We start from the raw sequence: 27,819 nt of genomic DNA on the forward strand, positions 1-27,819 counted from the left end.
CCTACATGTATACCTGCAGACCAGAGAGGGCACCAGATCTCCTTACAGATGGTTGGAAGCCACCATGGGGTTGCTGGGAATTGAACCCCGGACCTCTGGAAGAACAGTCAATGCTCTTACCCTCTTTTTTCTATTGCATTTTATTTGGTGTATGAATATCTGTAAATGCAAGTGAGTGCAGGTGCCTGCAGAGTTCAGAGGCATCGGGAACCCTTGCTGCTAGAGTTACAGTTGATTTGAGACACCAGATGTGGGTGCTGGGAACCAAACTCCTCTGTAAGAGCAGCCGTCACTCGGTGCCATCTCTCCAGCCCATTGAGGACACTCATCTTAATATCCTGTGTCCCTCTCAGAGGGCTGAGCAGACTCGCCTGCTCCGAGTACAGAGTCCCCCTCTTGGCTGCCCACCTGGTTCAAACTCAGGGTGGCCTCGGAGTTCCAATCCGACCTTGCAAACTGTCACCCCAATCCCGCCCTCTTCCGGCTAGCGGGAAGCACCATGGCAACCCGAAACATCACAACTCCACGGAGTATCGCGAGAAGCATTGACGAGCGCGAGGCCCAGGAGAGGCGGGGCGAAGGCGGGACCGCAGGGGGAAAGTGGGCGGAGCGAGAGAGCTTCCGCGATCCCCGGTCGGAAGACGCTCGCTTCAGGCGGCGCCCCCGCGTGACTGCGCTTTACATAATCGCGGCCCCGCGCGTCACAGTGGCGTAGTCCGATCGAGACCGAATCAGAGCCGTCGGGAACGCCGCGTTCCGCCCCCTCCCGCTTGATCGACGTCCAGGCGAACCAGCGAGCGGCCGCTCAGCACCGGAGAGCCCGCCCCCGCGCCGGCGGCCCGCCCTCGCCCGCCCGCTCGCCTGCCCGCTCGCGCCGCCCTCCGCAGCCGCGGCTGGCCGCCGCCGCCAGGTTGTGCCTGAGACTGTCAGATAAAGCGGCGGGCCGGCGGGCGGGGCGGCGGCGAGCACGGCCCGGGCCGGACATGGCGGCGCTCTACGCCTGCACCAAGTGCCACCAGCGCTTCCCCTTCGAGGCGCTGTCTCAGGGGCAGCAGCTGTGCAAGGTGCGCGGGCTGGGGCGGCGGCCGGGAGCGGGGGACGCTCCGGGCGCGGCTAGGAATTCTCGGTCCTAGGAGGACGCCCGCCGGGGTCCCCTCGGGCAGGGTGTGGCTGGCAGCTTCGCCGAGAAACGGCGCCCGTCAGGCCGGGATCTACGGGGCACGTGGGGGAGCCCGGGGCTGAGTTGAGGCCCTGGTAGCCGGCGTGTCCTGGTGCTTAGCAACGGCGGGGTTTTCTCGGACCCGGTGAGGTCGCGGGAGGGGACGACGAGTCTCTTGTTTGTCCCCGACTGGCCCCCCGGCCAGATCCCCTTGGACCGCCTCCTCCCTTGCTGTGTGTGATCGCCCTGGGTGCAGCAGAATGAGGGCCCGGGGACCTTCCTGTCCCGCCCGAGATTGAAGCCCGGAGTCGGGTGCAGCCTGGGAGGAGTGTCTCGAACTCGGACACTTCATGGACACTTTTCAGCCAATCTCAAAGTTGGAGGTGGCAAGGCTTTCATTAGGGAAAAAGAAAAAAGTTCCCAGTGTAGCCTTGGAGCACACGAATCCGATGACTTTTTAGCACCTGGTTGGTATCTTTCTGCCTTGCCCTAACCATTTTTTAACCCCAGAAATGCCAGCGGTTTTATTTCTTTCTGAATCCGACTTTGTTCAGGTTAATAGAGCAACAACATTTAAATCACCAAGCTCCTGTGAAGTGGCCATTGATAAATTCTCAGATATTTCAGAATGTGTCTAGCTCACAGGAAAAGAAAAAAAAAAAGATGCTCACATCTTTCCCTCTTCAGCTACTCATGTTTACTGAGTCTGAGAGAGAGTGTTTCAGTATCCCTTTGGACATAAAAACTGATTTAAAATCTTCTTTTTGTTTTCGAGACAGGGTCTGTCTTGAAGCTCTGGCTGTCCTGGAACTCACAGAGATCGGACTGCCTCTGACTGCCTCTGTGGAAAGGCGAGCCACCAAGCGACTGATTTTTTTTGTTGTTGTTTTTGTTTTTTTTTTTTTTGTTGTTGTTGTTCTTTGTTTTTTGAGACAGGGTTTCTCTGCGTAGCTTTGGAGCCTGTTCTGGAACTTGATTTGTAGACCAGGCTGGCCTGAAACTCACAGAGATCTGCCTGCTGATTTTGTTTGTTTGTCTGTTTTTGTTTTTAAAGTAAGTTCTGTAAACAAAATGGTTTTAATCGGTTGCCTTTATTTCCCCAGTCATCCTTGGTATCTCACAATGGCAGATAACCAGCTGTGGAATCTAGAGAGTCTGACTTACTCATACATACATTTGTTTTTCGATGTGTGAGTAGTTCATACAAATTCCTATTCCTACACCAACAGCAGGGAAGTGATGAAGGTATTACAGAGGAGGAAAATAAGGTCCAGAAAGTTGAATGACTCACTTGAAGCCTAGTGGCTGTGCTAGGAATAGTCCCCAGCTCTGCTGCTTCCTGATAAAGCCTTTTTCCACTCCCAGGGCTTTTTCAAATGCTCCCCTCTTCTCTTTGCAGGAATGCCGGATTGCTCACCCTGTTGTGAAGTGTACCTACTGCAGGACTGAGTACCAGCAGGAGAGGTAGAGCTCTGACTGACCCTGAAAGAGGCTTTCTTGCTGTCGTTAGGTGTCTTTTTGAGACAGTAGCCCAGGCTTGCTTTCAATTGGAGACAGTCTTTATCTTCAGCTTCTCTAGGTCTGGGATTAACGTCATGCCACCATTGCCACCATTGCCACCATTGCCCGGCCAGACCACACATTAAAAAAAAAAATGGTAACATTAAAAAACGTATGCCAAGTGTAGTAGCACTCCGGCAGAGGCGGAGGCAGTGGGTCTTTGGGTTCAAGGCCAGCCTGGTCTCCAGAGTGAGTGCCAGGACGGTCAGGGCTACACAGAGAAACCCTGTCTTAAAAAAAGAACATCCTGGGACTGGAAAGCTGGTTCCAGGTAACAGCACTTTCAAGATTTCCAGAGGACCTGAGTTCAGTTCCCAGTACCCAAGTACTTTGGAGCCTATCCTGGCACTCGCTGTGGAGACCAGGCTGGCCTCGAACTCACAGAGACCTGCCTGCCTCTGCCTCCTGAGTTCTGGGATTAAAGGCATGCGCCACCAACGCCCGGCAAAGCCTACAGCACCCGGTATTCCCAGTCGGTCTCCATCCAAGTACTAACTAGGCCCGATCCTGCTTAGCTTCGGAGATCAGGCACGTTGAGGGTGGTATGGCCATAGACGAGGGAGACCCCAGGATGGTCTTAATGCGCTGAGAACTTCTTACCTCTGCTTCTATATCGGTGAGATCAAAGCATTCACCACCACACCCAGCTAGAGCATACAGATTTGTAGTTAGTTACATTATACACAGGTTATGTAGTTTCCTGTTTATTCACTGGTATATAGTATGCTTGTTATTTCCTATATATTACCTGTTGTCTGCTTAAATTTTTATTTTATTAGTTCATCTTTCTACCAGTCTGATAAAGAAGTGTGGAGCAGAGCACTTGGTGGTACCAATCCGTAATCCCAGGGATTGGTGAGACCTCGCCTCAAGTAAACACCAGATAAAGTGATCAAGGATCTGGAAAGTGACTGACATATGATTTGGAACTTTTTTTTTTTCGAGACAGGGTTTCTCTGTGTAGCTTTGGAGCCTATCCTGGCACTCACTCTGGAGACCAGGCTGATCTCGAGCTCACAGAGATCCGCCTGCCTCTGCCTCTTGAGTGCTGGGATCAAAGGCGTGCACCACCAATGCCCGGCCAACTTGAAACATTTAAGAAGGCCGATGGAGCACATACCTTTAATCCCAGCACTCAGAGACCCTGTCTCAGAAAAACAGCAACACCTCCCCTCCTGCCCCCCCCAATAAAATACTAGCAGTCTTTTAATTGCAACATTGGTCTATATAATGAACTATAGGTCAACTACCAAAGCTACATATAAGACTCTGTATAAAACAAACTAACAAAACTGTAACTCCAGGGAATCAGAGCCCCTGAGGACACCTGCTCTCACATGAATTGCCAATAGGCAGACACACATACAAATAGATAATTAAAAATTGCCTTGACAAATACTTGGTTTGCATACTTTTTCTTTTTTTTTGAGTGCTTGGGATTAAACTCAGGCCCTTCCATGTGACAGGCAAGTACTTTATCAGCTATGTCTTGAGTTTCAATTTATATGTTCTCGATTTTGAGGTGTCTTAATTTTCTTTTCTTTCTCTCTCTTTCTCCTTTCTTTAAGACAGGGTTTCTCTGTATAGCTCTTGCTGTCCTGGAACTTGCTCTGGAGACCAGGCTGGCCTTGAACTCCAAAGATCCACCTGCCTCTGCCTCCCAAGTGCTGGGATTAAAGGCGTGCACCACCATGCCCACCTTGTTGTTTTCTGTTCTAACTTTATGGTCCGTCTGTAGAAATGGCGTGGCAAAATAATAACAATATGGACTCAAGCCATTTAATGCCTTTATCCACCAGACATTTTGTGTAAAGGGTTAGGCCGTGTGAGTGACACACTTTTACTGTGTAATGCTGGCTGGCCTGGAACTTGTTATGTAGACCAGGCTGGTCTCTGGGATTAAAGGCGTGTACCACTATGGCTGGATAATTTGGCTTTATCTGAAGAAGGAGTTTCTGTTAGCAGATTGTTTAGTTCAGGCACTTTGGTCATATCATGGCCTTTAAATCTTCACAAGGCAAAGGAAGTGTTTTTTTGGTCAGTGGCAAACTCAGAGAACTCATAGACACTACGTATTTGTCTGTAGATAGCATCTATTTCCTTGTGTCTGACTTCCAGTCTCTTCCTTACAAAGGAGAGTGTAGTCTCCAGCTCATATCCCAGACACACATTTATTCCTCACCTTACATTTCTCAGATAATTCATTGGAAGTGGAGAGAATTCACTTCTTTTATGGTATTTTGTTTCAGTTTAGCACCGTATTTTCCACTTTGGGATACTTAAAGATGTCATAATTAAAGCTGGGCATGGTGGCCCCACATCTGTACTCCTAGCATGCAGGAGGTTAAAGCTGTTCCCAACTACATAGTGAGTTTGCAGCCAGCATGGGCTGTATGAGTAAAATACCAAACTGGGGTGGGGGTGGGTGGCATAAACTGAAGTAACTCATTCTCTCCTTAAAGTAGGGTTTCATTACTAGTTTATCAACTGTGCAGACTATACATCCCCAACCTCTAGCACCTCAGCAATAACAATTCCTTGGACTTCAGAGGAATGGGTTTCCAGGTGTTCTAAAAGAAGTCATTGTTTTCTTCAACAGTAAAACCAATACAATATGCAAGAAGTGTGCTCAGAACGTGCAGCTGTATGGAACGGTGAGTAGGATTTCTCTGAACCAAAGTCCCAGCAGGAGTGAGTACTCAGATCTCCTAGGGCTCAACATTCAGGGCTGGAGCGATGGATGACTCAATGGTGAAGAGTACTTGGTGCTCTTCTGAAGGACCTGCTTTCAGTTCTCAGCACCCACATGGTGGCTCGCAACCATGTGTAACTCCATTTCCAGGGGATCTGACGCCCCTTTCTGTCCTCTGAATGCAATATACCCATGTAGTATATATATGTATATGCAAAAGCCCATATAGGTAAAAAGTTTTAAAATCATATATATGAATGTTGACATGCATGCATGTGAATGTCAGTTGTGGAGTTCATTCTCCCCTACCTTTGTGAGTTCTGGAATTGGCAAGTACCTTTGCCCATTGAGCACCACCATGCTCACCTTGTTTTTTTCTGTTCTAACTTTATGGTCCCTCTGTAGAAATGGTGTGGCAAAATAATCACAAAATGGGCGTAATTTTTATTTTGGTCTTGGAACCATTTAATATGTCTTTATCCATCAGACATTCTTTTGTGTAAAGGGTTAGGCTGTGTGTATGTATGTGTGTGCCATATTAACTGTGTAGCCCTGGCACTATCTCTTGTAGACCAGGCTGGCCTCAAACTCACAGAGCTACCCCTACCCCTACCTCCCTCATGCTGGAATTAAAGGCGTGTCCCACCATGCTTGGCCTGTTTGTTTCTTTGGGACAATGTCTCATGTATCCCAATCTGGCTCAAACCCAACTATGCTCTACTGAATTTTTTTGTTGAAGTTTAATCATGGGCACTAATGAACTTTGGTTATTTACTACTTTATGTAAAAAATGAATAATCCACTGGGCAGTGGTGGCACACATCTTTTATTCCAGCACTCAGGAAGCAGAGGCAGGTAGATCTCTGTGAGTTCGAGGCCAGCCTGATCTACAGAGCAAGTTCCAAGCCAGCCTCCAAAGCTACAGTGAAACCCTGTCTCAAAAAAACAAAAAAAACCCCAAAAAACAAACAAATCCAAAAACCACAAAAAAATCAATAATCCTTTGGGGAGTTACTTTTTTATGATGCTAAGAATTGGGCTTCATTTAAACAAAAGGTGCAAATGCATGATGTTGGGAATACAAGTTTACTGTGTGTCATGGGCTACAGAGTAGGAATACTAATGTAAAAATTGATAAGCTTACTTGATCTTTATTTTCTCTCCTTTAAGCCTAAGCCTTGTCAGTATTGCAACATAATTGCAGCATTTATTGGCAATAAATGCCAGCGCTGCACGAATTCAGAGAAGAAGTATGGACCTCCATATTCTTGTGAACAATGCAAGCAGCAGTGTGCGTTTGACAGGAAAGATGATCGAAAGAAGGTAAATTGCTGGGTTTTTCTTCTTTGTCTTTTTTTTTTTAATTATATTGGGCCAAATCAGGGGGGCATAATTCTGAGTTCCTGTCCTGCTTCTGTTATTGACCTTGGAGAGCTGGTTTCTTCATTTATCAAATCTAGACCATTATATTTTAACATTTCTTTAAGTAGTTTTTTGTTACCTTTATTTATTGTGTGTGTATGAGAGGGATGCTTGCCACAGTGTAAGCATGTTTGTGTGTATGTTTGCCAGGGGTGGGACTAGGGATAGGTTCTCTCTTTGCACTGTGTGGGTCCCAGGGATCAAACTCAGTTGGACAGGCTTGGTTGCAATTGCCTTACCTACTGAGCCATCTTACCAGACTCATTTTTTTTTTTCTTTAAAACAAAAAATGGTTTTTCTTAGAATTGTTTGTCTCACTTTATTTGTGAGTGTTTGGCCTGCCTCTCTCTCTCTCTCTCTCTCTCTCTCTGTGTGTGTGTGTGTGTGTGTGTGTGTGTGTGTGTGTGTGTGTGTATGTATGTGTGTGTGTGTGTATGTGCGTGTGTGTGAGGGTGCACCACATGTGTGCTTGGTGCTGGGCAGGGTCAGGAGTAGGCATCGTATCCCTGGACCTGGAGCAAGTCACCACATGCGTGCTGGAAATCATGCCTGGGTTCTATATAAGGACAACAAGGGCTCTTAACCACTGAGCCATCTTCCTTTTCACTTTTTTTTTTTAATACTTTTTTTTTTTAAGGTTTTATTTATTTATTATGTATACAGTCTTCTGCCTGCATGCAGATCTCATTCAAGGCAGTTGTGAGCCACCATGTGGTTGCTGGGAATTGAACTCAGGACCTCTGGAAGAACAGTCATTGCTCTTAACTGCTGAGCCATCTCTCCAGCCCCCCCTTTTCACTTTTTAAGATAGGGTCTCTTTGTATCTGGTTAGCCTAGAACTTACTATATAGACCAGGGTTAGTCTTCACTGTTAAGATCAAAGGTATGTGTCACCATGCCCTGTCCATTTCTTCCCATTTCAATTAGATTTTATATATTTACTTCTGTGTTCATGTGTGCTCACCCTGTACCACAGGTAACACCTTGGAGTTCAGAGGACAACTTGCAGGAGTTGGTTCTCACCTACCATATGGTTTCCAGGTATTAGGCTGTCATTAGGTTTGGCAGCAGGTGCCTTTATCTACTGAGCAGTCTTGCTGGCCCCTAACATTTTTTTATGTCCTTTTTTTTTTTCTTCTCTTTTGAGAGAGGGTTTCTCTCTTTGAGAGTGGAGCCTCTCCTGGAACTCACTCTGTAGTCCAGACTGGGCGTGAACTCACAGAGATCTATCTGCCTTTCCCTCCTGAGTGCTGAGATTAAAGGTGTACACCACCACCACCTGGCCTGATTTGGTTTTTCGAGACAGGGTTTCTCTGTGTAGGCCTAGCTGTTCCGGAACTTGCTTTGTAGATCAGGCTGTCCACAAAATCTGAGATCTAGCCTGCCTCTGCTTCGCCGGTGCTGGGACTAAAGGCATGCACCACTGCCACCACCCATTTTCTCCTAACATTTCTTAAGAATTCACCTTAGGGCCTGTGAGATTGCTCAGTGGATAAAGGTTCTTGCTACCAAGCCTGATGACCTGAGTTCATCTCCAGAATGCACATGGTGGAAGGAGAACATTGGCTTCTGTAAGTTGTCCTCTGAACTCCACCTGCATAAATAAGCCTCCTCCACATGAATAACAATATAACAGAATTTTAAAATTATTCAATTATAGTGAGCAATATTCAATGAGTGGTAATTGGCACAAGTTTAAAAAGTGGAGATTATGGTGCCAGTGTTACTATGCAGCTCTAGACGGTTCTCTGTGAGATGATGGTCCCAGTGTTACTATGCAGCTCTAGATGGTTCTCTGTGAGATCATGGTGCCAGTGTTACTATGCAGCTCTGGACGGTTCTCTGTGAGATGATAATGGTGCCAGTGTTACTATGCAGCTCTGGACGGTTCTCTGTGAGATGATAATGGTGCCAGTGTTACTATGTGGCTCTGGACGGTTCACTGTGAGATGATGGTGCCAGTGTTACTATGCAGCTCTAGACGGTTCTCTGTGGGATGATAATGGTGCCAGTGTTACTATGCAGCTCTAGACGGTTCTCTGTGAGATGGTAATGGTGCCAGTGTTACTATGCAGCTCTAGACGGTTCTCTGTGAGATGATGGTGCCAGTGTTACTATGCAGCTCTAGACGGTTCACTGTGAGATGATGGTGCCAGTATTACTATGAAGCTCTAGACGGTTCTCTGTGAGGTAGTGGTTCCAGTGTTACTATGCAGCTCTAGACAGTTCTCTGTGAGATGATGGTGCCAGTGTTACTATGCAGCTCTAGACGGTTCACTGTGAGATGATGGTGCCAGTGTTACTATGAAGCTCTAGACGGTTCTCTGTGAGGTAGTGGTCCCAGTGTTACTATGCAGCTCTAGACAGTTCTCTGTGAGATGATGGTGCCAGTGTTACTATGCAGCTCTAGACGGTTCTCTGTGCTGAAGTTAAAGATCACAACATGACATCACTTAGAATGTGCATGTGGAGTTGCTGTGTCCTGATGGATCAGAATGGTTTAGAGTTTGGTCATGCTGTTCTCTCTATGCTTGAAACCCTCTGGTGACTTCCATTTTGTTTTTGTTGTTTTCTTTTGGGTTTTGTGTTTTGTTGTTGTTGGTTTTTTGTTTGTTTGTTTGTTTTTTGAGACAGGGTTTCTCTGTGTAGCCCTGGCTGTCTTGGAACTAACTCTGTAGACCAGGCTGGCCTTGAACTCACAGGGATCTGACTCTGCCTCCCGAGTGCTGGGATTAAAGGCGTGTGCCACCAACGCCTGGCTCTCAAGGTGACTCTTGCTAACCTGATTTATTAATTTGTAGTGGAGGGATATAATTTTTTTTGAGTGAGAAGTTTTGTTAGAAAGGCGAGGGAGGGGGAAGAAAAGAGAAAAGAGGTAAGAGACACAGAAGGACAGAAGAGAAGAGGGGAACAGGAGCAGAAAGAGAGGAGACCGGAGAGAAAGAAGAGCCGGAAAGAGAGCAAGAGCAGGATATAACTTTCATTGATGAAAATATTTCTGCCTGCCAGCTGGGACACTTTTCCCTAAAGGTGTTGGAAAAGCTGTGCTAGTAATCAGGAGGTGGGTAGTAGTGTTCTTCCCTGGGCTGCAGAGATGGCTTAGTTTGGTTAACACTGGTTGCTCTTCCAGAGGACCCAGGATTGAGTCCCAGCTCTCATGTGGCATCTCACAACAGACTCTTAAACTCTAGTCCCAGAGAATCCAAGGCCCTCTTTGTCCTCCAAGTACACTGCACCTAAATGGTACACAGACACACATGCTGGCACCCATACACATAAAGAGAAGTAAAGAGAAAAAATAGTGCTCTGTCCATCTCCAGGGGTAGGGACAGTTGGGGCTTTGCTGTACCCTAAACTTGAGTCCTGTCTCCTTCCTGGGGCTAGCTGAATGATCTTGGACAAGCTGTTGTTATTATGTGTCCATTTCTTTATGTTTTCTGATGGGAATAACAGCTACAGTAGAGAAACAGGGAGACTGAATGAGGTAGTTACAGAAAATAGCTTTTTTGTTTTGTTTGTTTGAGACAGGCTCTCACTATGTAGCCCTAGATGTCCTGAAACTCTGCAGTTCAGGCTGGCCTTGAACGAATAGCTATCTGCCTACTTCTGCCTCCTGAGTGCTAGCTAATTTAAAGGTTTGTACCATCACGCTTGGCTGGTTTTTTTTGTTTGTTTGTTTTTTTTTGTTTTTTGGTTTTTTTTGAAATAAGGTTTCATGTAACCCAGCCAGCTTGGGACTCACTATGTAGTAAGATTGGCCTGAACTCCTGGTCTTCTTGCCTGCATCCCTGAGTGTTGGCATTATAGACATGTGTTACCACACTGAGATAAAATTATTTTTTTATTCAAAATTTGTTTTTTATTTAAAAATATTTTAAATTAGGCTAGGCAGTGGTGGCACACGCCTTTAATACCAGCACTTGGGAGGCAAAGGCAGACAGATCTCTGAGTTTGAGGCCAGCCTGAGCTACATAGAGAAACCCTATTTCAGAAGAAACAAACAAAAATTTTAAACTAAAATTATATCTCTTCCCTTTTCTCCCTTCAATTCTTCCATATTCCCTGCTCTGTTCTTCCCTCTCAAATTTCAGGCCCTCTTTTTCTTTGTTGTTGTTACATACATACTTATAAACACATAAATATCTGAGTACAACCTGCTCAGCCCATTTAGTGCTATTTGTATATGCTGTAGAACGGGAGGCTGGAGAGTGGCTCAGAAGTTAAGACCACTGAATGTTCTTCCAGAGGTCCTGAGTTCAATTCCCAGTAACCACATGGTGGCTCAAAACCATCTGTAATGAGATCTGGTGCCCTCTTCTGGTGTGCAGGCAGAACACTGTATACATAATAAATAAATCTTTAAAAAAATAAAAGGAACTGACCACTTGGTATTGGATAACCAGTTAGGGGCCTCATCCCTGAGGAACACTATTTCTCCTGCTCTCAGCAAGATACATTTATTTATTTATTTGTTTATTTATTTATTTATTTATTTATTTTGAGACAGAGATTCTCTGTGTTTGGAACTTGCTGTCTTGGACTTACTCTGTAGACCAAGGTGACCTCAAACTTAGAGATCCAGAGTTCCACCTGTCTCTGCCTCCCAAGTGCTTGGATCAAAGGTGTGTGCCCACTGCCTGGCTTGTTTTTGTTTTCTTTTGAGACAGGACCTTAACTCAGTACCCTGACTTGGAACTAACTCACTTTGTAACCCAGGCTGACCTCAGACTTAGGAGCCACCATACCTATGTTGGATTTTTTTCTTAAAGCAGAGTTAGACTTTAATAAGAAAAGTGTTGGCGCCTGGAGAGATGGCTTGGGTTAAGCACTTGGGCTGCTCTTACAGACCTGCATTCAGGTCCCAGCACCCACGTGACAGCTCTGAACCATCTATGACTCCAGTTCCAGAAGTTAGATGCACTCTCCTGACGTCCAGAAGCAGCAGGCATTCGAATGGTGCACAGATCCATACTCAGGCAGAACACACCTGTACATATAAGATAATTCTTAAATATTGTTTTTAAGATGTTGGCCCTTGCCGGGCAGTGGTGGCACACATCTTTAATCCCAGCACTCAGGAGGTAGAGGCAGGTGGATTTCTGCGAATTTGAGGCCAGCCTGGTCTTCAAAGTGAGTTCCAGGACAGTCTCCAAACCTGCAGAGAAACCCTGTCTCAAAAAACCAAAAAAAGATGTTGGCCCAGGTATGATGTCGTGTGTCTTTAATCCCAGCACTTCAGAGGAAAAGGCAGATGGATCTTTGTGGACTACATAGTGAGTTCCAGGAGAGCCAAGGATACTTGGTGAGACTCTGTGTCAAAAGAAAAACAGCTTCTCTATGTAGCCCTGGCTGTCCTGGAACTCACTCTGTAAACCAGGCTGGTCTCAAACTCAGAGATCCACCTGCCTCTGCCTCTGCCTCTGCCTCTGCCTCTGGAGTGTTGGAATTAAAAGACCTACAGTATAATGCAATCAGCTTTTATGTGTATGGCACCATATTAAGTAGTTTATAATCATTGTCATTAAATCCTGTGACTTGCCCCAGGCTCACACAGCTTGCACTCTTGCAGGGCTGGAGCTTAACCAGGTGATTCTAGCTGCCAGTGCTCATGGTTGAGCACTGATCTCACCTCCTCTTCATTTTGTCTCAATTTTCAGGTAGATGGGAAGTTGCTGTGTTGGCTGTGCACACTGTCTTACAAGCGTGTCCTTCAGAAGACCAAAGAGCAGAGGAAACATCTGAGCAGCTCTTCTCGAGCCAGCCATCAGGAGAAGGAGCAGTACAGTCGCCTGAGTAGTGGCAGCCATTACAACAGGTAACCCCAGGTTCATGAGAGGACTGCAGGAGCAGGCAGGCCAAGTGCCTCCCTCCTCACTCAGTCCAGGAGGATAACATCTCAGAAGTTTCCCGTGGTTACTTGGCTTTAGGAAGTTTCTTGCTTGCCATATTTACAGTTCATATGTCTCCAAGGGCCAGGGGGGGTTCTGTAGGTTCTGTATTGTGTCTTAAGGTGTATAGAACTTCCAGGTGGAATTCTCTACCTTAATTGTGCATAATTCCATGGGAATTGGATGTTTTGTTTCCTGGCTAGAGACTGCACTTAAATATATATTTGGACAAATAGTTGATGGGTATTCTAGACTTTTTCAGGGTGGGAGCCAGTTGAAAGATGTCCTTTTGTTGATGGCTGAAGCTTTCCTTTAGAGTATGTGCAATGATGTTGAGAATTGGGGCTTGTGTTCAATCCTGTCTCTAGCAAATTTTCTCATCGACAAGAGAGAAAGAAAATAGTGTTACCTCATGGGGTTGTTGTGAAGGCAAATTATATAGTACATGAATAGCAGTTTGTTTTCTAATGACAGTATTCAATGGGTTTTAGCTGGTTTTTGTTATTACTGTCATTATGGTTTTGTTTGTTCACTAGTCATTATTAAGTACTCTCATGGGCCAGGGACTCTGCTGGGAATACAGAGTTGAATAATAGCCATGCTGCTCTCAATAGTATGCCTTCTGATAGAGAAGACAGACTTGTAATCAAGTCATCACAGTCTAATGCGATGGGCACACTTTGAAAACTTGTCCAGATCAGGTAGGAGAAGCAGTTCTAATCAACTGCCTAGGAAGTCAGGAAGGCTGGCTTGGGGAGAGCCTCCTGTAACTAACTACCCCTGGGGTTGATGGGACTTGTCGGATGAGGACAAGGTGGGGTGTCCTAGTAGAGGGACTAGTGCTTCCAGAGGGCATGAGGCCACACAGAAACTGGGAGAACATCAGCCCATTTGTGTAGTAGGAAAGTGGAGAAGGAGAAGAGGACCCTGCACATATGGTTGGGCTTGTGGGCAGCCATCAAGGGACCTGTGCAAGGGAAGGACCCAGCCTGTGTCGTCAGTGACTGCCCTGACTAGCAGAGAAGACACTGAAGGAAATGGGAACTGAGGACTGGGGATGTAGCTCAGTGTAGTGTTTGCCTAATGTTTGCAGGGCTTGGGTATATAGCTCTTCCCATTGGGGCTGTTCTTTTTGTGCGAGTATAGGAAAGCTAAGAAATGTTAGAGGAACTTCATCTCAGCCTGGTGATGGTGGTGCACACCTGGAACCCCAGAATTCTGGAGGTGGAAGCAAAAGGATCAGAAAGGCCAGAGCCAGCTACATAGGGAGTTCTCGGCCAGTGTGAGCTACATGAAACTCTGTCTCATCTTACATAACCCAGGTTCTCCTGTCCTCACCCCTCTACATACATGCAAAGATCCACCCTGAGGCACTGCATTGAGACAGTAAGAAAGTTCTTTGGAGTGTGATTATAAGAAACTTGGATATGTGGGTCAGTCAATGCATATAGGCAGTTGCCGAGTGAATAAAGGGTAGTTCTCGGGTTTCTCACGTGGATGAGCAGGTAGATTTTAACTTAAAGAGAAACAAGGAAGGGGAGAGAGAAGTTCAGTGTTTGAAATGCTTGGTTTGAAGTTCTAGCAAAATTGTTTACAGTTGCTGAGCCTGGAACTGATTCAGACATGAGCCAGTAGTAATGCATTAAAAAGTCAGTTAAGAGTAGAGATGGTTCAGTTCAGTAGGATGTCAAATAACATCTAGAATCTGCATCGTGATCCCAATGTCTCTTGATTGATTGTAATGGAGGTGATCCCAGGGAGCCGCTTTTCTATCCCGTTAGAACTGTGTTTGGATGGTACAACTCAAAGTGGGGACTGAGGACAGAATTGGAAGCATTCAGTATTGAAGAATCAGGAAGAGAATATCCTCAAAATAGGAAGTCTGAGTGGTCAAGAGTTCCAAGGATAGAGCAATCACTGGAATCACATACTGGAGAGGTGTGGCTTAGTGGTTAAGAGCACTCATTGTACTTACAGAGGTCCAGGGTTCAATTTCCAGCACCCACATGGTGACTCCCGGCCATCTGTAGCTCCAGTTCCCGGGGATCTGATACCTGCTTCTGGCCTTGGAGGACAGCAGGCATGCATACAGTGTGCAGATGCACACACAGACAAATACTCACACACAGGATAAAATGGTTAAAAAATAATGGAGAACAAATACCCTTGGGTGTAGCATTGCACATCTGTCAGTATAAAGGGACTTCATGCCAGGGACAGGCTTCCAGCTTGGTGTTACAGTTTTGGGTGACTGTACTAGACTTAAAGCTAGTTTTATTGTGGAACTGAGGTCCAGAGTGAATTCACAAAGATGTGACGAGGAAGGCCAGGAATTCAGATGTACCCGCGTGGGTCAGATACTAGCTTGTCAGAACTACCCAGATGGAAGATGCTTGGGTGATAGGAAATGGATGGGGAAAGACTTCCTAAAACAGAAAACATATTTCTTATAGTTTGGTCAGTTCTATTTTCATACCTAATAATCAGTCAGGTAGTAAGTAATTAAGGTCAAAATGGTTTTTGATCCTATAGAAACTGGCCACCCATGCATCCAAGCATCCAAACCTCTAAACCACCTTGTTAGATCTTACTAACCAAAAATAATAAAGCTGTTGCCCAGAACAATGTTGATCCATTTGACAGACTTTCCTTGGAGTGTTTTATTAATCTTTGATTTCTAATGTGTGTGTCTCTCTCTTTTTGCCATCAAAAGCCAGAAAACACTTTCTACATCTTCAATTCAAAATGAAATCCCAAAGAAAAAATCCAAGTTTGAGTCAATCACAACTAACGGAGACAGGTGAGCCAGTTGGAGTATGAGTGTACGCACACTTGAAACACATAAATAGTTCTTGACTACACATGAGGGTATACCTTGGAGCTAGCCAGGGTCCTGAGTGGACCCGTTACGGGCGCTCTGCTAGTCTCTTTATAGATGTAGATTAGCACTACTGATAGCTGTTTATCAGGTGAATATAAGAACTTATTGGGCATGTTGGCTCATGCTTGTAGTCTCAGAACTTGGGGGGTTGAGTCAGATGAGTGACCTTGAGTTCAAGGCCAGTCCATATTGTTGGCCATATAGTCGGGTGTGATGACACACTCTTTTAATCCCAGGAGAGGCAGATCTCTGTGAGTTCAAGGTCAGTCAGGGCTACATAGTGAAACCCAGTTCAAAAATAAAAAAATACATATTTAGAACTCGTAACCAGATTAACTGTAGTTAAAGTCTTTAGTCCACTATGGAAGTGTAAGAAGTGAGGAGATGAATGTTTTTCTGTGTGGTCTGCCTGTAGCCTTCAGGAAGAGTTGGTTTAGAGAGAGAGCAGAGCTAGGGTGAAGGCAGGGCTGCGTGTCTGCTAGGATAGTCCACACTTTTCAGCATCTACCCATATAGATGCTGGGACAGGGAGAGTGAGATCCAGTCCAGTATTTGGCCTGCCTAAATGCATGTTTTCATTGCTCGCTTTCCTTTCTCCTCAGCGATGCTTCTTCTCATGAGCTGCTTTGTCCTAGTACCAGAGCCTGTCTGTGTTGGTGCAGTGGGCTGCTTCCCAACAGTGTCTTGGAGCCATCCATTTTCCTGTTTCTCTAGGCCCAGGCATCCTGAAGTGAGATCATCTGACACTTCCCCAAAGTCCTTGGAAGCTTCTCCATTCTGAGAACTCCATTCTGAGAACTCTCCCTCCCATCGAGAATGTAACTGTTTGTGGAGTCTCCTATTCCCTGTTACTTTTTTTTTTTTTTTTTTTTTTTTTGGTTTCTCTGTGGCTTTGGAGGCTGTCCTGGAACTAGCTCTTGTAGACCAGGCTAGTCTTGAACTCATAGAGATCCGCCTGCCTCTGCCTCCCAAGTGCTGGGATTAAGGCGTGCACCACCAACGCCTGGCTTCCCTGTTACATTTTTTATGTACTTGATTTCAGGTTGTATCTGTAGTGTCTGTTGACACTAGTTTAATTGGTTTTCAACTTTTGGGGGGGGATTCTAGGTTTTTCGAGGCAGGGTTTCTCTGTGGCTTTGGAGGCTGTCTTGGAACTAGGTCTTGTACACCTCCGGCTTGTTTTTTGTTTGTTTGTTTTTGTTTTTTGAGACAGGGTTTCTCTGTGTAACAACTCTGGCTGTCCTGGAACTTGTTCTGTAAACCAGGCTGGCCTCGAAAATAGAGATCTGCCTGCCTCTGCCTCTGCCTCCCTAAGTTCTGGGATTAAGGGCATGCACCATCATTGCCCAGCAGTTTTCAGCTTCTTGAACCTTTGGGAAATGCTAAAGTTTTTCAGGTTGTACTGGGAAAGAACCATGCAGACCAACTTTTCTGGTGTCTTCCCCCATATCTTTTGAGCAGCTAGTTGGGCTGTTTTGAAGAAAACAAATGTGTCCATCATCTTTTCATGCTTCTGTAATAACTGCTTCAAGGAACAAATATTTTGAAGCCCTAGAAAGCAGGCCACTAAGCCCAGCCCTGTACTTTGAGCTCCACCATTCCTATTGGCTTACTTATCCCCAGGCTGTACTAGTGGTCCCGGGCACCTCATTCATAGCTGCAGTTCTGTCAGCCCAGTCTTTAGCAGCTTTACCTCTTACCAGCTTGTTTGTCTTGAGGTATTGCTTCTAGTCTTACTGTCTGATACCTTGGATGCACCAAGCTAAAACTTACTAGGCTGGCCCTGCAGATTGTTGAATCATGTCCCACCACAAGTAATGATGGTTTTGCTCAGTGGGATGCTAGGTACATGGTCTTTTATTGCGTCCTCCAGAGAAGACATTAAGCGATCATTTTCATTTTTCCCATACTGTTTTATGTACATGTGATATTGGGAATGAAGCTAGGGCTTCCTGCCTGTTAGGAAAGCGCTCTACCACTGGGCTGCGTCCCTAGCCTCATAATGATGTAAAAAGTTTATCTGTGTGGGGAGGACAGGGTTGGAGTCTCAATGTGCAGTTTTGGTTCTCCTGGAATTTGGTGGTAACCCAGGTTGACCTCAGATTGGAGGCAGTCCTCTTGCTTGCCTCAGCACACTGATTGCAGGATATGCCACTATGTTTATCTTATAATTGGAAATTTTAGGTGATTTTTTTTTTCTGCTACCACAGAAATGTTCATACATAAACACATTCATTTTGAATGTTCCTGAATTATTAGTGATCTTAATAATTTAGTTGCATATTTATGTTTCTTTTAATTATTCAATACGCAACGTAAGTTGCATTCCGTTAATCTTTTACTTTTTGTGGGTTTTTTTCCTGCTCTTTTTCTTTGCTTTGAAACCCACCCCCGACCCCCCCCAAAAAGGGCTGGTGTCACCCGCCTCGAATCTCAGCCCTCAGGAGTTTGGAGGCAGGAGAGTCAAGAGTTCAAGGTCATCCTCAACTACATAAGAAGCCCAAATCAGCCTGGAGTACCTGAGACACTTTGAAAAAACAATAACAAAGAGGCATTTCTACAATTTTTTGATACTCCTTTTTTAATATTCAAGCAATATTTTATTTATAAATACGGAATGCAAAAAATAAGGACTGCTTCAGGCATTTGCATGTCATCCTTACACAGGGGCCATGCTGATCTTTGTATTGTTCCAATTTTAATATATGTACTGCCAAAGCAAGCACTTCGTGGTGTGTGTGTGTGTGTGTGTGTGTGTGTGTGTGTGTGTAAATGGGGGAGTGTAGAGAGGGTCTCATGTATCCCAGACTGATCTCACTCTCTGTAATGGAGGATGACCTTAAACTTCTGATTTCCCCATCTCTATCTCCTGAGTACCGGAATTACAAGCTTGGACCATTCTTGCCAGGTTTATGTTTTACTAGAGATCCCACCCAGGGCCTTTTGCATGCTGGGCAAACATTAACAGCCCAGGTGCTTTCCTCGCCCTGAAGTATGGCATGTGTACTCATGTCCTGGGGTAATGACAGGGGCCATTGAATAACTGATGAGTGCTTCCTTAGCAGAAGGCCTCTAGTTTCAATATTCAACACTAAGTTTTTAAATTTATGCTTTTACTCTTTAAATTTTATTCCTTACGTCTTGTGTTTGTTGCTTCATGACAGTTCTGTGTTGGTCCTATACTGCCATATTCTCTTATATTCTCTTATTTAATATTGAGGCATGTTTGATTCACATATTCTCTCTCTCATTTGAGACAGGGTCTCACTGTGTGGACCTGGCTGTCCTGGAATGTGGAATGTTCTATTAAATTGATAAGAATATTATTGTACTATACTTGGTCTTAGTCAAAAGGCTAAGAAGCAGTCCAGGAACTTTACTTTCTCTCTCTCTCTTTCTCTCTCTCTCTCTCTCTTTTTTTTTTTTTTTTTTTTTTTTTTTTTTTTTTTTTTTTTTTTTTTTTTGGTTTTTCGAGACGGGGTTTCTCTGTTGCTTTGGAGCCTGTCCTGGAATTTGTTCCGTAGACCAGGCCGGCTTCAAACTCACAGAGATCTGCCTGCTTCTGCCTCCCGAGTGCTGGGATTAAAGGTGTGCACCACCAATGCCCGGCAGTCCAGGAACTTTCTATTCAGACCCAGGCTGGCTTGGAACTCAGGAATCTGCCTGCATCTACCTTGCCTCTCAAGTGATAGGATTAATGGAATGCCCCACCCTGTCTGCCATTATTCATTGTCTTATTCATTGTCCCTTAGCTTTTCATGTAGACAGAACACATTATCTTAGCTTTCTGTGATGTTTTGGAACCTAGAAGCTGTCTTAGTCTATTTGTTTTTCAGTAGCCTATAAAATTCACAGTCTCCGCTCAATATTTCTAATTTGCTAGTTAAAATTGTGACCAAAAATTTCTGATTTGAAGATTATGAGTTAGTGTTCTTTCCTTCCTTGAGAAAATCCACTTACTAAGTCAGTCATACTAAGTGCTCCGTAAGCAGTCCAGAATCCAACTTAGCTGTGGGTAGCAGCCAGGCACCTACAGTTTGTCATTTCCAAAGGACCTTTTAAATTTCATTTTATTCTCGCCCTTGAGCTGTGCCTTCAGTGTTGGGCTTCCTTGTGGCCTTTGAACATGGCCTGTGGACAGTGTGCTCTGTTACTGCAACCCAGGAAAAGAGTTGTTTGTCTTGAGGCTGGACCTTGCCATTTTTTTGCATGAACTGGCCTTGAGTATTCAAACTCCCTGCCTCAGCCTCTTAGCAGAGAACCTGCTCTTGTGCTGAAAAGTTTTCAGAAATGGCAGGAAATATCCTGGAGCAGCAATGAGAGAGAGAGAGAGAGAGAGAGAGAGAGAGAGAGAGAGAGAGAGTTATTTGGAGAGACTAGCTTTCTGCCTTGGCAACTAGTCATTGAGTAAGCTAGGAGCTAGAGTCAGAGGGATCAGGCTCTAATGCAGGATAGACTGGGCTGATTTTACCAACAATTGATTGGTGCAAGAGTGATTTCTGTGGCCAGCGCTTAAGCTCCGTGGTTGAATGTACTCCTCTCATGCGTGAGGGCCTAGCTTCAGTCCTCAGCACTGCCAATAGCAAAGATAGTCTCCTGAGAAGCAGGTAGAGCAGAGCACTTGGAGCTTAGGAGACAGTGAAAATTTACCCTAGGTCAGCCTATACTCCGCCCTTATGTGCTGTAGCTGTGAGTTTAAGTAGGCTCTGTCAGTTTGAGGAAAGACATGTTTTGGTGGATTTTGAAACAGATACAAGGAAGCTTCTAGAACTGAACTTGGAGAAGACAGATGGCCCTTATCCTGCATGCCTGGTTTATTTTGATTGTCTGTTGTCGTCCTGAACTTGTACACATTGATCAGTTAGGAGAGCACCAGTCTAGTCTCCTCCAGGGCTCTGCTCTGTTGCAGAGTGGTCAGTGGTCGCTGTCTTCCAGCCCCAGCTATAGAGTGTCTGACTTGTAACTGGGAGGGAGCATGTGCTGTAGAAAGGCTTCTTCTAGTGCTGCATCTTAGCTGCCAGATGATTCAGGAAGGAGCAAACTTAAGGGGCTGTCAGTTGTTGCTCTGTTGACAGAGGATTGAGATCAGTGTCCACATTTGTGCATTGCTTTAAAGATTGTCGAGAAAAGTGAAGAACTTCCTGTGGGAATTCCCTGGTGAAAGACAGGAAGTGACCTTTGGCAGCGATTCCTTGTTTAGTCTGAGGCACCTCTGATACCACTGAAGACTTTGGATCCTCACCCAGAAAAGATTTTGCATATAATTTCAGGGCCTTACTTAGAGATTCCCTGAAGTGGGAGAGATTAGGAGGGTCTGCTAAAAGGACACAAGAGTCACCAGTACAGAGCGGGCAGCTTGTAGAAAGCATGAACTGTGGCTGGAGTTTGCCACCTTTGGCCCTTTCTCCACCAAGCACCACAAATTCTTTTTATTGTTGTTTGAGACCAGGTCTCATACGATAGCTCAGACTGTCCTGGAATTCACGATACAGCCTAGGCCTGCCTCAGACTCACAGCAGCCCTCCTGCCTCATCTGCTGAATATTAAGGTGATGGGCTACCAGTGCAGCACAGAAGCTAGTCTCTCTCTCTCTCTCTCTCTCTCTCTCTCTCTCTCTCTCTCTCTCTCCTCTCCCCCCTCCTCCCTCCCTCCCCCTCCCTCCCTCTCTTCCTCTCTCTTTCTCTCTCTCCTTGCTCTGTAGACCAGGCTGGCCTCAAACTCACAGAGACTCACCTACCTCTGCCTCCTGAATGCTGGGATTAAAGGTGTGCACCACCAGGTGCCTCAGTTTCTTAGGAACTGAACCTGATCACAGGACTTTAGGGCTGAGCTTGCTCTCATAATTGATAGTCTATCCAGGATTCTAGGAAAGTTCTCTAATTACAAACATGGCTGAGCTTGAAGTAGTAACCTTGGCTTTTGGGATTTCATGTTTATTTTGATCTCACTTGTGAGAGGCTGTGGTGTTGTGATTGGATGGGTATCATTTTCTGATGCCAACCCCACCTTTCCTGTGCTTAGTCCAAGTCCAGCAGATACTGGTGAGTCTGAAATGGACTGAGCAATGTGCTTGCTGGCCGGAATTCAGATAGTTACTGACCCTAATAAGTTCACCATCAGGTGACCTGGAGTGTGTCCTTAAGTAGAGAAAAAGTTTTCCATTCAAGTTATGAAATTTCTCTCTTCATTTTCTACCCAGCTTTTCCCCAGACCTGGCTCTGGATTCACCCGGCACTGACCACTTTGTCATCATTGCCCAACTGAAGGAAGAGGTAGCCACTCTGAAGAAGATGCTGCATCAGAAGGATCAAATGATCTTAGAGAAAGAGAAGAAGGTATGATTTCGTTAACTCCTTTCAGGCCAGAGACTTAACAAAATGAAGATCCATGAAGTGAGAGATGATGCTTCCTCTGTTGGGTACTTCCATTGGTGGCTTAAAAGAGAGTCTTTGGTCAGCTTGGGGTTCCCTGAAAAGAGGGTGTCTGTTTGCCAAGTTGATCCCTGGGATGGCATTATATTGGTCAGCTATCTCAGCCTAGGGCTCAGAAAGCTGATCTTTCTCAGCATTTCCAAGGAGCTCCCACTTGTCAGACAGGACATTAGCTAATGAAACTAACAGTGTGTAAAAATGACATGTAAGGCTGAGGGTGAAGCTCAGCTGCCAAGTGCTTGTCTAATATGCTCCAGGAAGGCCTAGAGTTCAGCAGGGAGCATATCACAATGTGTGTGTGTGTGTGTGTGTGTGTGTGTGTGTGTGTGTGTGTGCGCCATGAGCATGCTGTGCCCACAGAGGGCGGAAGGTGTCAGATCATCTGGAGCTAGAGTTACAGATGGTTGTGAACTACCATGTGAGTGCTGGGATTCAAACCTACATCCTCCTCGAAAGCAGCAGTGCTCTTAACCACTGGGCCATCTCTCTAGCCCTGTCTTTGACTTTTTTTTTTTTAAAGATTTATTTATTTATTATGTATGGTGTTCTGCCCACATGTATGCTTGCACACTAGAAGAGGTCACTAGATCTCATTATAGATGGTTGTGAGCCACCATGTGGGTGCTGGGAATTGAACTCAGGACCTCTGAAAGATCAGCCAGTGCTCTTAAACTCTGGGCCATCTCTCCAGCCCCGTCTTTGACTTTTTTAATTTATTATATTTTTATTTATTCCATGTGTGTGTGCATGTAGAAGCATGCATGTGGGAGTCAGGGACAACTTTCAGGAGCCTTCTCTTCTACCAAATGAACCGTGGGAATGGAGCGCGGGTCATTGGGTTTTATTTGATAGCGCGCATCCCTAACACTGCTTCTCAGCCTCCCTAATTCTTCTGCCCCTTAATATAGCTCTCATGTGTGGTGACCCCCAACCAGAAAATTGTTTTTGTTGCTACTTCACAACTGTAATTTTGTTATTGTTATGAATTGTAATGTAGCTGGGTGATGGTTTTTTAAGATTTATTTATTTATAATGTATACAACATTCTGCTTCCATGTATATCTGCACACCAGAAGAGGGCACCAGGTCTCATAACCGATGGTTGTGAGCCACCATGTGGTTGCTGGGAATTGAACTCAGGACCTCTGGAAGAGCAGTCAGTGCTCTTAACCTCTGAGCCATCTCTCCAGCTCGATTTCTGAGTTTTATACCTGCCTGGGCTACAGAATGAGTTCCAGGACAGCCAGGACTACACAGAGAAACCCTGTCTCCAAAACAAACAGACAAAAAATACCTACTAGCATGAATGTGAATATTTTTGGAGGTTTGTGAAAGAAGTCTAGGCCCACAGATTGAGACTGCTAATTTGTACCTACTGAGCCACCTCCTGACCCTTGTTCGTTTTTTGAGACAGGCATGCTGTACAGTCCTCACTTCCTGGAACTTGCCATGTAGTCCTTCAACTTGGGGCAGTCCTGCCTTTGCTTCCTAAATGCTGGGATTATAGATGCATGTTAGGATTGCATACAGGCTGGCCTTGAATTCATGTGCAGCCATGGACGTTAACACTGCTGGTCCTCGTGGCATACTTTAACCTTTTAGACCTCGGGCTATTTTAAAGATGGGGGGGGGTGTTTAGCCAGGCGTTGGTGGCGCACACCTTTAATCCCAGCACTCAGGAGGCAGAGACGGGCAGATCTCTGTGAGTTTGAGGCCAGCCTGGTCTACAGAGAGTGCTAGGATAGGCCCCAAAGCTACAAAGAAACCCTGTCTCAGAAAAAAACAAAACAAAAGACAAAGTATAGGTTAATTTTTAAAAACAATAGGGCCAGTGAGATGGCTCAATGGGTGCTTGCCGCTAAACCCAGTGACCTGAGTTTGATCCCCAGGGTCTACATGGTAGAAAAAGAGAGCTGACTCCTTCGAGTTCTCTGACCTCCACAAGCACACTATGGCACACACACTCACATGTAAGTAGATAAGAAAATGTAACTTAGAAATGTTTTTAATAAACACAGTAGGTGCAGTGAGGTGGCTCAGTTGGTGAAGTGCTGGCTTCCAAAGCCTGACAACCTGAGCTGGATCCCTAGAGATTGAAACTCCACATAGTTGTCCTCTGACCTCCAGGTGTGTGCTGTGTCACGTTAGTGCCCACATATCAGACACGAATAATAATAGAATAAAAAATTTTAAATAAACTAAGATAGAATAAGATAATAAATCAGTTTTCTTGGAAATGAAAGCAGTGATTACTGTCAACTTCTCTCAAACCCTGTGAACTTTGTTTTACTTGTAGTTGAGCATTTGGAAGGTTGCTGGAGCTATCAAATCTTTTCTTTTTCTTTTCTCCCTCTCTCTCTCTCTCTCTTTTTTTTTTTCTTTGGTTTTTTGAGACAGGGTTTCTCTGTGGCTTTGGAGGCTGTCCTGGAACTAGCTCTTGTAGACCAGGCTGGTCTCGAACTCACAGAGATCTGCCTGCCTCTGATTCCCGAGGCCTGGGATTTAAGGTGTGTGCCACCACCGCTTGGCAGAGCTATCAAATCTTAAAAGGATTAGTACTTTAAGTATCTAAAGTTTTTTTTGCTGTTGTTTGGGTGTGTGTGTGTTTTTGAGACAGTCTCACTATATAGCCTGGACTGGCCTTGTACTCAGGTAGCCTTGCTGCCTTGGCCTCTTGAGTGCTTACATTTCACTCATGCACCACCATCATGGCCAGCCAGAAATATTTACTCGGAGTTGGGGGAGGTGGTATGCAGCTGTAACCACAGCCACTTGGGAGGCTGAGGCAGGAGAATTCTTGACCCTAGGACTTTGAAGATAGCCTGGGGAATGAAACCCAAAAAGGAAGGGAGAGATTGGAGGGGAGAGGGCAAGAAAGAGGGAAGGGAGAAAGTTAGTGAGCTTGGGAGTTTGTGACTCTTCAGAAAAGCCTTAAGGAAAAGAATGCTGTGTAGCCTTGATGGAGTATGGATATGCAGGAAAGCCCTGCCTGGGTTCCAGTAAAATGGAAGACTATCTGTTTAGATCTCGGATACTAAAACATTTACCATGATCAAAGAGTTTGAGTCACTCTGATTTTTTTCCTTCAGATTACAGAGCTGAAGGCTGATTTTCAGTATCAGGAATCTCAGACTCGGGCCAAAATGAATCAAATGGAGAAAACCCACAAGGAAGTCACAGAGCAATTGCAGGTGAGTGTGTGGTGGTCTGTGTGCTTAGGATTGTGTTTGATAACGTCCTCTCTGTGTACAGTGTTCGGTCTTCATGTCTGCCTGCACACCAGAAGAGGGCACCAGATCTCATTGCAGATGGTTGTGAGCCACCATGTGGGAATTGAACTACTCAGGTCTTCTGGAAGAGCAGCCAGTGCTCTTAACCACTGAGCCATCTTTCCAGCCCTGTGTTTTCACCTTTTTCTCTCAAGAACTGGAATTAACAAATGTGCTCTTTTATGAGTCCAGATGTCTGAACTGTAGTACTTATCCCCCTTATTAGGGCTCTCTGGTTGGTTTGTATTTCACACATCATTTTTTTTGTAGCAATAGTCCCAAGAGATCAAGCTCAGCAGTGCACATCTCCCAGATACTTTTTTACTTAACTGGGTGTCAAGCCCCAGGACTTCCTGTTGATTCCCCCTCTCTGGCCCAGTGTCCCCCCCTTTCCATCTACACAGACAGCTACCCTTACCATTGCTGTTATTAGCCATTAAACTGATTCTGCACAGAAAGCACACTCTTAACTGTCCTGTGGAAGCTGCTCTTGCACTGACTTCTTATTTTTATGATTTTTAGGCCAAAAACCGAGAGCTTCTGAAACAGGCAGCTGCTTTGTCCAAGAGCAAGAAGTCTGAGAAGTCGGGCACCATAACATCTCCGTGAAGACCCTGAGAAGGCTCCCAGCAACAACAGCCGGTGCTCCTGGGTCAGGGTTGGCAACCTGGCTGTTCTCTGGGATTGTGCTTTCTTACAAAAATCTCTATTTTCTTACCGTTACTCTTCTTTGTGAGTGTAGTGGGTGGAATGGAAACACCTGGTCTGTGCCATGTTATGACTGCATGCTGAGCGCTTGGGGTCTCAGACCTGCTCCTCCTCCTCTGCTCCCCTGTGCTCCCTCTCTCTACTTTGGTACTCGGTGTTTTCCATCGTGGTCACTGCTTAGTGTCATGTGCAGAGTTTCTGTCCGCCATCTCATCTGTCATCCACAGTGCATCACACCACCGTCACTGCCACCCTCTGGACCTTGAAAACTGCCACCTGAGACTTTGTGCAGTGAGAGAGCCTTTCTCTCACCAATAAATCTTTTGCTTCAGGGTATACTCTTGGGTTTTTTCCAGGTATATTATGTATGACCTTTGTACTATGTATAGACAGAGTTTTATTTATTTTTTAAAAAGGAAACCTTTTCTTGATAAAGGAATGATGGTAACCTAGCTAGTTCTTGTAAAAGCAATGCCTCTTTGAAAAAAAAAGAAAAAAAATGCTGTCCTGTTTGCTAGCTTTTAGTAAGAGAATCCTATCTTTTCTTTCTCATTACCTTAGAGTCTTGATGCTAAGGTAAATGCTGGAGGCGTAAGTGTGGAGCTAAGTGCCTTTGGAGGACTCTGGAAGAGCATTGAGGAGATGCTTAAGGGTGCAGAGAATTGACCAGTCTGTCTTTAAGTAAGGGCAGAAAGAATGGTTGTCCAGGTTGTACTGGACACTTCCCCCTCTATCTACCCCTCCTTCTTTTATGTAATTTTAAATTCCCACACTGCCACTTCTTTTTTAAAAACATACCTGTTTCTTGCTTGTGTCAGCTGTCATATCAGGCTATTAACAGAACACATTTTTTTTAACAGCAGATTCAGGTGGGATAAGATTTGAACTACTTGTATGTTTCCAGGGCTTGGCATGGGCCTCCCTGAGTGTGCCCTTCTCATTTTGACCCTGTAGGCAGGTGGGAAGGGATAGGTTCATGTGGAGCCTCACTCTTAGATTTTTGTGGAAAAAACTAGAGATGGTAGTATGTGTCATGACACAGAACCAACCCTGGAATCAGTGCAGGTGGCGCCAGAATTAGAGCCGATCATGAAGACAGGTGACATTTGTACCACATCCACCAGTGTTGGATAGTTGAGGTCACTGTTCCCAGCAGGTGCTCTCTAGTTTGTAATTGTATTGTCAGAAGAGACTCATGCACACAGATAGGCAGATACGGATGTGAGGGCTCTTTCCGACAGGAGACTGGAAGGGCCATGTATTTATGTCACCGTGGTAGGGAATGCAGTTTTCCCTTCTAAGAGGGAAAACTGCTGTGCTGAAACATTTTGTAACTTTTTGAATGAGAAACTTTGAGGTAAAGATAACTATCAGTCATAGCCTGTTTTTCGGAAGCATTTGCGTTGGCTGTGGGGGAAAAGATGGTAGAAAAAGAATGACAGTCATGGTTTCTTAAAATGTAAGACTGAGAAATTGTGGATGTCAAGTGTGACAGTGTACAGATGTTCATTTAGTTTTATACTAAATCTTTTTTTAAGGTCTTAGCATTTAATATTCCGCAAACCTACACATTTTCTAAACTACCATGAGCTCCTGAACGGTAAAGAGTAAACCTCAGTCTTGAAGTGTTTTTGTTTGTTTGTTTGTTTTTTAATCATGACAGCATTTTACCATGAAATTGAGTAACTTTTGGTAACACCTTCCGTTTCTTTGTATGTTTGTAATAATGGACATTTTAAAACAGGAATGTTTTGGTTTGTACAGACTTTGAAAAATGTGTGTTAATAAAATTCATATTGACTCAGATAA

General features: G+C 45.0%; 1 protein-coding gene and 1 non-coding gene across 3 annotated transcripts; one reads left to right on the forward strand and one right to left on the reverse strand.

Annotated features, from left to right (window-relative positions):
- Positions 1-870: 870 nt before the first annotated feature.
- Positions 871-27,819, forward strand: LOC100764627 (protein FAM76A). 2 transcript variants are annotated; one of them, XM_027399538.2, is made up of 9 exons: positions 872-1,064; positions 2,559-2,623; positions 5,319-5,373; positions 6,582-6,734; positions 12,491-12,648; positions 15,435-15,521; positions 21,802-21,937; positions 25,123-25,224; positions 25,825-27,819. In XM_027399538.2, the coding sequence occupies exons 1-9, from the start codon at positions 984-986 to the stop codon at positions 25,909-25,911; spliced, it is 924 nt and encodes a 307-aa protein (XP_027255339.1). In that variant the 5' UTR covers positions 872-983; the 3' UTR covers positions 25,912-27,819. The 2 variants fall into 2 exon arrangements, with proteins under 2 accessions (XP_027255340.1, XP_027255339.1); XM_027399539.2 differs by lacking the exon at positions 15,435-15,521 and having other exon boundaries at positions 871-1,064.
- On the reverse strand, positions 18,225-18,328 carry LOC113830764. Its single transcript, XR_003482093.1, has one exon. It is a non-coding gene; the product is annotated as a U6 spliceosomal RNA (small nuclear RNA).

Source organism: Cricetulus griseus, chromosome 2, assembly GCF_003668045.3.
Source record: "Cricetulus griseus strain 17A/GY chromosome 2, alternate assembly CriGri-PICRH-1.0, whole genome shotgun sequence".
Lineage (NCBI taxonomy): Eukaryota > Metazoa > Chordata > Mammalia > Rodentia > Cricetidae > Cricetulus > Cricetulus griseus.